At 43.8% G+C, this 14,739-nt stretch overlaps 1 protein-coding gene across 1 annotated transcript in view; it reads left to right on the top strand.

Annotated features, from left to right (window-relative positions):
• Positions 1 to 14,739, top strand: part of efnb1 (ephrin-B1) — a 62,888-nt gene that overhangs the window by 37,444 nt on the left and 10,705 nt on the right. Inside the window, exon 3 of the mRNA XM_084353565.1 lies at positions 11,658 to 11,750. Within this exon, the coding sequence (XP_084209691.1) occupies positions 11,658 to 11,750 (93 nt within the window). The remainder of the gene's footprint in view (positions 1 to 11,657; positions 11,751 to 14,739) is intronic.

The following is a 14,739-nucleotide window of genomic DNA, read 5'->3' as shown; positions in this document are numbered from 1 at the left end:
ACGCCCACACACTCCCATACAGTGTCCTCTTTCCCTCTCTCTCTCTCTCTCTCAGTCTCTCTCTCTGTCTTTGTTCTGCCTCTTGCAGATTTTGTATTTGCGGACACCAGATGGGCTGACATCGCCTCTCTCCTAAATAACAAGTACACTCTGTCTCTCGCTCTGTCTGTCTCTGACATCTCTCTCTGTGTCCATCTCGCTTTCTTTACCTTCTCTCCGAGCTGTAATCTCTGTCGTGCATTCGTCAGGTATTCGTAACAGTCATTTATCTCAAACGCTCGCTCGTTCCAGCCTTTGAAATGTGACGCTTTGCTGCTTTTCTGTTTTATATTGTAAATTGAATGTATTTGGGGGTTTGGATGAAACAAGACATGCGTAAACATAAGCTTGTGATCGTGATGTGGGCTGCACAGTATTGTGAAAAAATCACTTTGCGGATATTTTGAGAGAAATGAGCTTGGTGATATGATTCATGATTGGTGGAAATGAGCAATTTTTGCATTGCAATTTTCATTTTCACTGAAAAAAACTATTCAAATCGTGATGTTTTCTTACATCTGGGGAACAAGATTTGTAGCCAGGGCATCTCTGCAGCACTACAGTACTTCATTGTAATGCTGTTTTGTCACATATTTTATCTTTAACAGAAATGAAATGTGGTTTTTGCGATTTGAATCTTGCACTCGGCCACATTTCCATAATATTTCCATTAATTGTGTAGCCGTAGCTGATTTGTAAATTAATCTATTACCCAAAAAAAAAACATGGCAAAAGTCATTAGTTTTCAGCCTTGAATCTTTCCTTTTCTCTGACCTGATCACCAGGCAGCTTCATCACCCCCAGGCCAGTTTTCTCACCTGAGCCTCAGCACTCAGCTTGTCTCTCCTCGCATATTGAATCACTGCACCGCTCCCTCTCACTTAGCATACCTCATTGGGTTTGTTTTGCATTGCCTGTTTGCGGATCGGAAATGCTGAGCCTGCGGTAAGAGTTATTGTTTGTTTGTTTGTTTGTTTCCCATCTTTGATGTGTGTTATTGTGCCAAGGAACACAAGGCTGGCTCAGTTGTCATAACTCTCTTCTGGAGGCCAGATTGAAAAGGTCAGTGAAAATGATGCTCCTCTCTCCACAAAGGATGAATGGACACAGTGTGGGAGCTCGGCGCGCACACACAGACGAGGCCTCACACACACACATGTACGCAGGCTCGGACGGCTAAACGCATTAGCATAAACGCACACAGAAACACACACTGTCCCTGCGAGCACATTTTTTGCATGCAGCAGCACGAGCGGGGAGTTCACTGAGGATATTGCGTCCCCCGCCGTTCATGTTCGTTAACTTGTTCCAGGGCTTCGCTCTGGTTTCTCTCCTGGGGGGTGGGGGTGGAGGGTTAGCTCACAGATTAGCTCTTTAGTCAGTCTAGATTTTTGGAGCCTCGTGGCCTTTGACATGCCACTACTATCTCCCACCACATTCCGATCCATCCCAGCGCTTCTTTTATCAGCCGGCGCAGGGCTGATTTGTGGCTCGTGGACCTTTAGATCGAGGCGGGCGACTCCTCTCCAGAGTCCCGTATCACCTTTGTAGGCAACCACAAAGGCCAGAGAAGAGACGGAAGAGGATCGGTTTTATCATCTGTTGGGATTTAGCGAGCGAGCCATGGTTCACCTCATGTGATTATCAGTGCAAATGAAGCACGGAGAAAACTTCAATGAGCCTCCCACTGTGTAACAAGCGCCTTAAGAGACCTTGCGTGTGCGTCTGTCAGCTGATTACACACATGTAACCTGACAATACCAATACCGCCCGCTGACATGGATGTTAGTGGATGTTTTGGGAGAATAACTACTGGGATTTATTATAGGCGAAGATTATTACAAAGGCATTGTAATAGACACAATAGTAGGATAATCAGAGCACTTACTCTCTCGTTCGCTCTTGTAATTTTCTGAGTTTAATTAAGTGCTCCGAACACTTATACTGCGCTCCTCGTTGAAAGTTTATGTATTGGAATTGAATGAGAATATTATGAATACATTTGGAGACAAAATTATTTCAATTTTCATAAAATGCACCCCTCATGTTCTGAATATATGTACAATTGGGAGATCAGCTTCTTGCCATTAGCATCGTGAGGCATTCATTGTGGTTTTCCACACAACAGGAGCAATAAGAGGAAAAAGTGCTGCTCACTTTGATGACATGTTGGAGGTTTGAAATGTACCCAAACTGCAAAAACAGCTTGTTGTTTGCAGCCCCGACTAAAATTTAGCCAACAAAACCAAACCACAAACCAATAAGCATTGACAATGTCCATATCTGTATGTAGACTAGTGGTTCCCAAAGCAGAAGATTATGATGAAAGAGTCGTCTGTTTTTCTGACTTTTCTCTTATTTTTTCTCATTAAATTCTTCATACTTTGCGCTCTCTCGATGAAGAAAATAAAAAGAAACAGTTAAGACAGGAAAATCACTCTGGTTTTACCGCTTTCAAACACAATGTCCACAGGCCATTCATACTCTGTAATGAGAGGTCACAAAGAGAATACAATTAACTTCAAGGCATCACAAGCCAAATGGATTGAGAACCACTGATATAAACCATTTTAAGTGAGTTAGCACAGCTGCTAACGTACATTTATAAGGTGGGTTAGGGTTCCTGTGCTGCATCATATTAAATTGGTCTACTGTTAAATGTCTTTATTGATACTATCCTTATCATAATGCTAAATATAGACGTTTTAAATATACATTTTGGATCCTGAAAAATGCCCTAACACATATGTAGTAACATTAAATGATAATATGTACACATGTAGTCTTTCTGACATTTCATCAGCTCTTTTTTTATGTTATGTTTATATTAAGCATCACAAACATTAAAGGGGCACTATGTAGTTTTGGAGAAGAAATTGAAACTCTCTTTCATAACTGAACAAACAAGCCGTTCTCAGAGGAAAATAAGGTCAGAACACTGTTTGAAGCTAGAAAGGTGGCAGGGTCCGCCAAATATAAACAAAGTAAAACAGTATGAAATTGAGTTGTCCTTTCAGGTCAGTTTGTTTATTCAGTTTATTCAGTCATGACATTGAAGAGAGATTGTTTATTTAGTTTGTTGAGGCATAAAACAAATCGGTCAATGAAGATTTTTCTCTTCTGAATATCTCCCCCAAAAACCACATTGTGCACCTTTAAATGCACACTTATTAATAGACATGCTTTTGCAGCCACTTCTACGTAGTTCATTTCAGGACAGTTAGGTTTAATATTGCCAGCAGATACTTGTCTCCCGTGTCACAATTTCTCTTGGCATTCACTCCAATTCTCCCCGGCATAAATGATGATTAATGGAGAATGAAGATTGAATAATATGCTCCATTTCTTTGTGTATAATGTCCCAGAATGTTCTTAACCCCGGGCATGACTGAAGGATATGGCTGAGGTGTGCAGCTTTTGATTTGACGTAGCAGCAGGAAGTGATCAGTCAGCTTAACAGACGCTCCGATAACACGGGGCGAGTGACGGCGGATCAGAAACCACTGATGCTGCTATCTGCGAGACGAACATTGTAGCAGGAATACATGAGTAGTGGAAGTCATGTGCGCTGGTTGTTGATGTGGATTAATGGGCATTTGGTTGAGAAGAGCTGGCATCTGGCCCACTGATTTCTGTGGTGTAACGGAGAAACACTGGGTTTGATGATGGGATTAATGAAACACTAATGTGGAGCTCTCCTCTGCCTTAAACCAGGATGAAACTGTGTACTCATTGTTTGCTGCAAGCCTTATGCACACACACACATTGGTTAAGTGTGAGATAAACACAAACTCTGCAACTCCCACATGAACAATATTAACCTTTAGCTTCTCGAGTTGTGAGTGTGTGTGTGTGCAAGTGTATGTGCGCCTCAGCATGTGTTGCATCTCTTCTAACCTTTAGCTCCGACCAATAGGAAGGTGATTCTATGGTCTTTTCTCTCTGACCCAGTTTCCCTACTGCTTATTTCTCCCAACACGCAACATTTCAGCTGCTATTAGTCAAATGATGCGCTGTCTCAGAGTATGTGTGAGTTATTTTTATGCTTTTGTGTAGCTCTGAGGGCGTGTTTGTTCACCTGTTAGTTTTGCGTACTCAAGGGCGATAACGGGTGTGTGCCCACTAGGGCGGTGCCACTTTTAAAAAAAAAATAATCGTCTAATTGATAAGGAGTGACGTTTGCCGCAAACAGAGAAAAATAACAGTCACCGCCGCCTGGAACGTTATTTTTCCTTTTATGGCTCAGTCTGGGCTTTTAGGTGTATACAAGTGCCGCTCATCTGAAGCGGAAAGAGTTACACAGGCTGCTTCTTCAGGCTGTTTTTCCCCTGTTTGTACTCCGCACATGATTTGTGTAAAACTGCTGAGGTTTTCTGCGGCTGCAGCTCGATGATATCGGTGAAAAGAGCCATTACAGCCAATTAGCTACTCTGTCATTAGGGAGGGTTGTGTGGGCTACTGGCAACTTCTGCACACAACAGAATACATTATAGCTGGAATGGCTGGTAAAGTTGAAACAGCTAATATCTAAAAATGTTCCATATTAGGAGCAGCGGAGCCGCGGTAGGCTTTAGTTTTACAGGCAGCGTAGTTATGAAATTAATATTGGATGCTCGGGCTGCTGTCTCATAACTTTAATACTATATGCAACAGCTTATGGTATTATAGGCTGCAAGTCCCAGTCCCTCAGGCTGCACTGTGTTATTGTGCCAATCGACCCGCTTTCACAATTCTATGATCTGAACTCCTCCGGTGCACACCTGTCAGATTATGTGGGTTTCGGCTTAGAAGAGTGCGTGCACATTTTGAGCAAGCCTCGTTCGTTTTGTGCGTGTAGAGGGGAACGGAGGGGCAGGAGAGAGGTTGTGGATGCGATGTGCTCTAAGATGAGTCTGTCTACATCTGTCATGTTGGAGTGTGCTCAGTCTGTTCCTGTTTGAGACAGATGACTTGCTCCGCTCCCCAAGGTCCTCCTGTTATTCTGCGCCCTTTATCTCCTACTGATCCGACAGACGGCCCTCACCGTGTGTGTACTTTTTGTTTGCTCGTGTGTAAGCGTGGGTGTGTGTACTTAAAAATTGCATACAGCGTGCGCACAGGACGGCATCGTCCTCTGTCTTAGCGCCTGTCCGTGCAGACACATGATTAAGTTTTGTGCCGTGAACAGGAGCACAGGGTTTTGCAGCATGCTGAGTTGGGAAATAGAGAGTGGAAAGTGCAGCGGTGTAAAAGCTCTGCCCCGCTGGATTCACTGGAGAGGTGACACACACACACCCGCAGCTAAATGATGCAGAAGCTCTCTGTGTCTGCAGGCTGTGAGGCTTGTACAGACACACACACTCACAGATACACACACAGACACTTTGGGAGCCGTTGACAGGTCCTCTGCAGAGGTTAAAAGCTGTCATAAGTAGCCTTGAAGCACCAGCCCAGTGGTGCCGACCACGGAAGTCCGTAATGCCCAACCTTTGGCTCGGTAATCTGGGACTGTCTTGACTGATAGAGACCACACACAAACATACAAATTCACAAGAATCACTGAGGAAAATTCACATACATGCAGAACAAATTCACACTCATGCACCTATCTGTCCGAGCATGCACACACACTCAAATACACACAAATGCACAACACACACACAGTTCAACAGAGAAATGCATAAACGCACAGAGTTGCACAAAGGCCAAAACACACACACAACTCAAGACGCTGGGGAGAGTGTATGAGAGAAATGGTGAGTGTGAGTGAGAGAGAAAGCAAGCTGGCAGACACACACACACGCAGACGCACACGTTCACATGCACACAATCCAACACACGCATATGCTTCCTCTGCTGCACAGAGAGAGATCACCTCCCACTTCTTCTTCTTTCCAAACTGAGCTCTCCTCCTCCTCCTCCTCTCAACTCCTCACTTCATCACCTCCTTCCATATTCCCTCACCGACATATGCACGCACACTCAGACACCCCCATCCACTGCCCCCCCCACATGCACACACACACACACACACACACACACACACACACACACACACACACACTCGCATGCGAGTATACTTCAGACAGATCAAGTCTCACTCCTCCCCGACTCGCACACTCTCTCGTCTTCAAAAAAAGGAATCTCCCGCTTCCTCTCCTGCCCTCCCTCACCCCACACTCCTCTTTCCATCCCCTCTCTAAACACCTCACCCCTCACCCTGCACACACACACACACACACACACACACACACACCTCACCACTTCACCTCCCTCCCTCTCTCACCCCGCCACTGCACCCCCACCCCGCGCTATCCCATAGTGCTCTCTGCTGGAAGGATTCAGAGGAACCCTGTAATTTTGGTGCCGGAGGAGCTCTTAAGTCCTGCCTGATCTTCTGGCTACACAGGCAGCCAATGTGTCCGTGCATGTATGTGTGTGTGCACGCACATGTCAGTGTGTGCTTCAGTGTGTGTTCGCCTCTGTGGGCCCAAGTGCTTACATGTCTGTATATTTTTTTTCGCAACCATTTCAAGTGTGGTTGTGTGTGTGCTGTTGCTTCTGTGTATGTGTGTGTGTGTGTTTGTGTGCGTGCGTGTGTGTGGGAGAGGAGTCTAATCAGGGTGCAGGAGAGTAGCTCCCCCTCTGGCTGTATACTGGAGCAGTGAGCAGAGCAACAGTTGTGCGCAGTGGGCCACTAACCACCTTAAACCTTGACACTAATGCTGCTACCTGCTTACCATACATGCAGCACAGCGGCTCCAGGGATCAGGCAACACGCCACGGCATTAGAGCTGCTATATGATAATGTTTTGCAAGAGCTAAGTGGGAAAAAAAGCCCAGTTGTTGAACATGAAGATGAGAAAATCAGCTGCGTCCACGCACATTACTTAAAACCACATTCATTCCGACCTAAATTCAATCTCGGATTTTCAAAATACCGTGAAAAATGTGCGGCCCCGCTGTCAAAGATATGACAATTTTATATTGTCTGCCAGGTTTTATTATTGAAAAGAAACAGGAGAAGAAAACACTGGCCGAGCCGAGAGCGCCTAATTCATCTGAGATGATATGAGAAGTCTGAATGAATTTTCTTTGCCCATGCCAAACCTGCGCAGGAGGCTACGTGGGAGAGACGGCGAGCGAGAGGGGTTGGAGGTTGATTACTGATTTCCATTTCTATTTCTAGGACAACGAAATGAAGGGCTGATGGGCTGGGACATCTATTTAGATCCATTTCATTCTGCCATAATCAGGCTTTAGCCATGCCGTTATACTCAGGATTAGAAAAGGTTCAAAGTGCAAACATCTAGATCCCCCAGAATTATTCCAGTCTGCCAGCCTCACGCTGTATGTTTGTGTGTGCGCGTGCGTGTGTGTGTATGTCTGCGAGTGTGTGTGCTTGCATGCATGCCAGATCTGCTGGGGAGGGTTATCTCTGGAATCAGGCCCATAAACCTAATCTAACCCTCTCTGTGCTCATTCAGGAGTGAAATATTTTGTGCAAATAGGCTCTCCTCTCCTTCTCCCCGCCTCGACTCTGGTTCGCTAATGTAAACAAAAAGCGAGATAGCAATATCGCAGGTATGAGAAATAGCCATTTCTGTTGTGACGCTCTGTTTGATACAGACACACACGTCCCTGACACTGCTGTGTTTAGCTCCCTGCTTTGCCTCGAATGGATGAAACGGCTCTTTGTGCCGCTGTTTTTCCTTGATGCTAAGTGTGAGTGATCAGATCGCGGTTGTGTCTGTTTATGTATTTAGCTTTTTTTTTTCGTTTTGTTTTGAAAATGTAGACATTATTGCCGGTGGTTACTGTGACTACCCGCTGCCTGCTCGGCTCGTCTGAGTGGAAGTCTGAATGCAGTGGAGAACGAGGGGGGAGCGGTGTGTGAAAGGTAGCCAATGAATGTCACCTCTCATCCACTTTCTCATTAAACAACCTGCTCTCTGTCTGTCACATGGGCTGTATCTATCCCCTCGTTCGGTGCTTTGGGCAGATGTCGCGCGCGGGTGCTGGCGCGTGCGGGCGTAGACACGGGAGCACGCGCGTACACACACAGCCCATCGCGCCGTATGAAAGCAAGCCCCCATGGGCTGGACAGGAATAATAAGCAGCAGATGATTCATGATGGAGATGGGGAATGTATTCAGCAGGACCACCTGAGTGACCTCATTTAGCAGACCTGAGAATAAATATAGACCACCGCATCGCACTCTAGCCTAAGCTTGTGTCGTCTGGGCCAGTCAGCACCGCATCTCTCACACATCTCCCACTCCTCTCCTCGGAGCACCGAGGGGAGCAGTCCTTCCACTCTACCCTCAACGTCCTTGTGAAATCTGTGTGGATTTGTGTATAAGCGTGTGTGTTCACACATGCATGTTAATGTGCTAGCAGTAGTGGTATGTATATAATATTGGAACAGGAGCCTTTGTTGCAGGCCAGCTCTTTCCTCAGTAAGGCTCTCTCTTGGCTGATACATTTGTACTGTAGATATTTCCCAACATCAACATTTGGCACCTGGTTCCTCTTATGACTTCAGCAGCTGTAGATCTTTTGTTCTCCCACTAGTCACTCTGCGGCCAGTGATCCACACCCACAAAGAGGGGCCTTAAATCATACAAAAAAAAACCCAGCGTCGGAGCCGACCGCTTTATTAAAAAAAGCAACATTCCTTCATGCAATGACCAGTTCTTCGGGTATTCTGGACCGCTAACGGTGAACCGGTTTGTTCCACTAAATCATTAGCAGCAGCAGAATGGGAGTCTCTTTGTTCTTCGCCCGGTCGTCGCTTTATCCCCCAGTGTTTTTATCTCCATCGAGACGCACAGGAAGACCCAATTCCCCAGTTTCCTCTTTCCAAAACACGCCATGACCGTCGGCCTTTTAATATCTGGAAATCCAGATTTGGATTAACGTCAGTACGCGGGGATGAAACGAGAGAGAGAGAGGGTTAGAGAGGGAGGAGAAGAGGAGATAGAGTGAATGAGAGGCTTTCAGATTAAAAATAAAAAGCTGGCAGTGTGTCCTTGTTGTGGAGTAGGGTTAGGGGAGCTGCAGAATCGTGGCTGGCAATCATCTTTTTTTGATTGAACTCATGACATGACAGATGTCAATACAGTGATATAAGCAAGGGTTAGAATGACAAACAGAGGAGCGCATGGCGCTGAGCAGTCTGTGTGTTTTTTCTCCTTACCGCACATTATTTAATGCGCTCAACAGTTGTTTCTGTAGTAGATTTCCATCTTGAATAGTACTTAAAAGATGGATTCACATAAGGAAATGTGGTTAAAATTGGACACGGTTAATCGGATTATGAGTTTCCAGCGTTGCAGTAAGGGCCTGGAATTATTTGACATTTTAAATGGCCTGAAAACAAACAACATATGAAGTGATCATCTCTTTATAAATCCTGCTCCTTTGCAGTTGTTCGCCCCAAACAGACGTCCCCCAGGGGCCAACTTATCACCATGCCACATCAGTAGTGCAGGAGTCCGTTCAGTCGGCCTCAAGGAATAGTTAATTTAGATGACAGAAGTAAGTTAACACTGAGAAGATTTGCTCTCCCTGAGTGGATATAAAATTCATAGCATGACGCTCACTCTTAGTCAGATTATTCAAGGCTTTGAGCTCGATCTTCAAAGAGCTCATTTTTGTATAACCTTGCCCTGGAAATTTAAAAATTGAAAGAAGAGGAGAAATTGGCTGGAAAATGGCTCGATGAGGTTAGTGCTCATGGCAGCGTCTGGGCCATTCAGAGCTGTGTGCCTTTAAGACTGGAAACAGGCCTGTTCACCTCACTGTCTTTGAATGTTCCCGTTTAGAAGAGACATGCTCCGTGCATAGGCTTTACATAAATCATAAGACTCACTTAGCCTTGAGTGTTCATCCACATTAATGTCCGCACGTAAATTTCAGATCTTTTTGTTCCTGCGCCGCAGTCGCCTCCGCCCGCCCCTCGTATATGTTTCAGTGTCCGGTTCACTCAGTCGTGTTGAGTCTACGGCGGGTGGGGGGGACCGTGCCATAGAGCTCCTGACACAATGTTATCACAATCTTTCTCACAAATTATCGCGTAGTCCGGCCACACTAACAAAATGTTGTGGTTCCCTGTGTAATTTAGAGCCTGAGTCTGATCTGATAATGTAACATAATATTAGTGCAATTCATTATTTAGTTTTCTTCAATTTCGGCTGAGTATAAAGCTGAAATCCCACAGGGCAACGAAATGTCAACATTAATAATACTTAGGAATGACAAGGCATGAATCAACTAGATGAGCTTTTCCATTGCCGCGGAGCCAGATTTCAACACTGACATCAGTTCAAAGCAGGGAAACGCATGTAGGAACACTGAAACATCATGCCAGCCAGAGTAAGCGTTTTAATGTTTGTGGTGCATTGTTTGAACCCATCCAAAGCCCCCCTCCCCACGCCCAACTGTAGCTGCCTCTTCTTTGTGTCATCATTAGATAAGCACCCTCTCCAAGACTATCTCATCATAATGAGGGTGCCATCTGAAGCAATCACCCGGGGAGATGGTCATTGAGTTAAGAGGGAGGGAAAGGGAGGGGTAGAGTCAGATAGCTCAGATAAAAAAAAAACTAAATGAAGTGAGCGAAAAAACAGAGAGAGAGAGAGACGGAGAGAGTAAGACGGATAACGCAGGAAGAGAAACAAAAGCATTTCAGAGGAAGGGAGTAAGTTGAAACAGCAGACTAAGCGGAGATGCAGATCATTTGGGGAATTCCAAAATTAGCTGCCATCGCATGCGCCCACACCAGGCGCACGCCCACACACACACACACACACTTACGCACATGCCCGCGCACGACGGCCTTGTGCTTAGCCGCTGCTCTGTGTTAAGGTCAGAGTCACACTCTGTCTCCCTAGGTCATTATCATGTGCCCCAAAATAGACAGCCAATTGTGTCACAGTGTCTGAAGTGAATGTGACATTGAATAAACAACCCTCGACCCTGAGCGCCGCGCTCAAGTCTGAGCGTAACGCAAACTTGAAAACAAATGGAGAAAACCTAACACACACGCACACACACACACACACATGCAGCCTTCGATATATAAATGGATGCACACACACGCACGCGCAAACATTAAGGGAGGCATTTAGCTCTCAGCACAAGCAGCAAGTAATGACACATGTGGCTCAGAGGGAGTAAGCTGCTCGAGGAGTTGGCAAGCAGCTGGAACTCTCGCTGGCATGTCTCACTGCTGAACTATGCACAGACAGAAACACACACACACACACACACACACAGGTCTGACCATGTTCCTTCTCTCCACCTCAGCGCTCACCCTCCCTCAGTAGGCTCTAATGTTGTTCCATTCATTTGACTTCACTTTATTGTGTTAATGAGAGATACCGTTGAGAGGAGCTGGCGGTTGATTGAGGGTGAGAACGGCTAATCACTGGAACAGCTAATCAGTGCTTGTCGTAAATATTGATTAGTTCTGTGCGTTATGGACGTGCTCATTAACCAGTGTGTCGTCTCCTCTCCTCCTTCTCCTTTTGCTGCTTTTCCTCCTCTTTACCCTCCATCGCTTCCTCCCTCTTCTTGTCCTTCACCCCTTCCTCTTTCTCCTCACCTCCTTCCTTCTCTCCCCCAACCCCCTCCAGCGACCTCCAATGGAACGGTCGAGGGCCTGGAGAACCGGGAGGGAGGCGTGTGCAAGAGCCGAGCCATGAAAGTCATCATGAAAGTCGGGCAAGGTAAGTGTGCGCTCACCTCACATGTACAACACAATACAGCGGTGCTGCCTTAAAGCCATGTTTCACTTTGGTGTGACATTTTCATTTATCGCTATGTGTGCGTAGCGTGACTTTGTCCGCCACCAGCCTCCAACAGGACCTGCTCTCTGCAACTGTATAGTTGTGAGATGTAATGAATTTGTCACCACTGTAAATGTTTTTTTTAATTTTCATATCTGATGCGACTTCTCTCAGGCATTACGTACGGCTTGGTGATAATTCAGTGTTACCAGTTATTGACTCTCAGTGATGTCGCCAGTTCTGATGTCCAAATTAATGATTCCAAGCAAAATGTCATTAAAAATTAAGACAATAAGTTTTTTTTTTAATTAGATTAAATGATTAACACTGGAACACAATTTATTTTTTTCAACATCCGTTTCATTATTTTTTTTATGGGATTTTACGCACATTTGCAATTGATTCTTTTTAATAATTTGATATTTGTATTCCAGCCAAATATTGTAGTGAATATATAGAAAATGCACACCATTAGATTGCAGTGTTTGATTTTACAGGTTATAGCATCATATAAATATATTCAGGAGAAAGTAGTGTCACTATTTAATGTCAAAACACTTGACACTTTACTTCGTAGCATTAATAAGCAGAATAAAAACACTCACCAATTAGTTTAGAGCAGGGCTGCCCAAAGTGGGACCAGCGGGCCAAAGTTGGCCCACCATAAGGTCTGAGGCCCAACCAGATATTTATAATGAAAAAAATCAAAACGAAAACTACAATATGAACACTTCTTATGCTGTTTTACTTTTTGAGAGGTGCTCTTTAAATATGTAGGATCCCCAATTATTCATTAAATTTTTATAACCTCAGCACATTGGGCAGAGAGACACTGTACAGGAAGTCAGTCTACGGAAGCCCTGAGAGGCAAGTGGAAAAAAGGGAACTTTTAAAGTTTATCCTGGGAAAAACTTTTTCATATACTTCTTAAGTCCTAAACAGAGGAGAGAAAACAATTTAGATCAGACTTAGAAAATGGATTACTAGATTTTTTTTTCTAGGTATTTTACCATTATGCATCTTATCAATACAACACGTCCACCATTAAGTCTCAGTTTTGGCCCTCTAAGTGAAAAGGTTTGGGCACCCCTGGTTTAGTGCAGACATGAATATAGTTGTAACATTTAAAGTGTTTCTTAATGTATTTGCCAACAATTATAACTTTTAGCTGTTGATACACATTCACAAATCATATAAATGTGTTCAAATATCACAAAGACACAGTGAAATTGAGGGTTTATTCTTGACCTGAGAAAGAGTAGTTTGGTTAGAAAAAAGTAATAAACAATAAATTCAAGGGACACTTTCTGTATTTCACTGGGAGCTTTCAGCCACATCTTGTGGTCTCCGTCAATGTAGTTTACTCAGTTGTTATGAGTAAAGAAGCATTATTCATGAATAAAATAAATACAATGAAGATATTATATTGGAGGACTTCATCAATGAAAAGAATGCAATATATGATACAACTATATATAATTAATGTATATAATAAGTATATACTTAATAATTCACACTTATATTTGATATGGTTACAACTGCACATTGTCGTAGCTGTCTAAACACCACTTTACAGATGCTGTGAAAACACTTCAAATGTCTTAATTTAAACTTAGTGTAATACAGCATGTTATATACCATTTAGTAATGTTTTTATACAGCGTATAAATGCTAAATAGGAGGTTAAAATAAGTTGTAATTTAAAAAGATATCATAGTAGAAAATGTAATTCAAATCAGATCAGACTTCAAGATAGCGAATAAAGATCATAATTAAGTTTTAAATGACACGTTAACATTTAGTTTAATCTTTAAGGTGGTGATACACACAGTAAGTCAGTAGAGATTTGTCTACCATCAGATACACTATACTGAGGTAACTATTGCTCCAGTATCTGTGGTTGCATTAAGCCATCGCCAGCACGGTTGGAAATCAATAAGCAGGACTGCTTTATGGACTGCAGTATTGGATTTACTGGATTTTTGCTTCACTGTGATGCTCTACCCTGATTTATTAGATATTTAGTTAGGTATAAGTCATGATCACTTTCTCAATTTCATTTCCATTAGAGATCATGGTATATAGGGATATTATGCAGTAAAACGACACATACTGTGATTTATTTTTTATCCATATGGCCCACCGCTGTTAGTCATGTACAGTAGTTTTGAATAAATCTTTTTATATACATAAACACTTTGTGTAAACAGTGAGATCACGCTGAAATAACGTACAAATAGAAAATGGCTATGAGGAATGACCCCACTTCTAAATTGTTAAAAGTCCTGTGATGTTCCTCAGCTGTTTCTCAGCTTGGTTTTATACAGAATGAAAATGTGTTTGAAATTGCTATGTAAGTGCATGGTCGGGGTAAGTCGTCTAAAAATGCTAGAAATAAACAAGTATGCTTTGTTTAGATATCCTTGGACACAACATTTGGTTTGAATCGTACTTTGCACTTTTAGACGTCTTTTTACCCGATATGTGGACGTCCGTATCCTGACTTTGACAGGGTACAGTACACAGATGTGTTACTCTGTAAACATTCCCCTCATCCTCTGCGTGGTTGTTTTGACCGAAACAGACACTAACCACCATCTGAGAGGAACATCTGCCTGCCGCGATGATCTGATTCCAGCTTAAAAGCTGGATCTTAACATGTCAGAAATAAACTCGCTGAGAAATCTGCAGAGTGTGTGATTGTGTGTGTGTCTGCAAATTTGTGTGCAGAGATTTGAATGGTGGCTAGTGGGATGACAGCAGTGCATCCTGGCAGTCGGTGGGAGAATAGAAGCTAACAAGCTGCTGATGCTAGCAAGGTCTGAGTCGGAACAAATTCAGCAGATACAGAGAAAAATACCCACAGCCATCTCGGGAACAGGCAGGCACTGCATTATCTCCCCATGTAGGTCAATATGAGCATCCGACA

The sequence above is a fragment of the Pagrus pagrus genome, assembly GCF_965226575.1.
Source record: "Pagrus pagrus genome assembly, chromosome: 5".
NCBI classification, from domain to species: domain Eukaryota; kingdom Metazoa; phylum Chordata; class Actinopteri; order Spariformes; family Sparidae; genus Pagrus; species Pagrus pagrus.
This window is presented reverse-complemented; position numbering and strand designations above follow the sequence as displayed.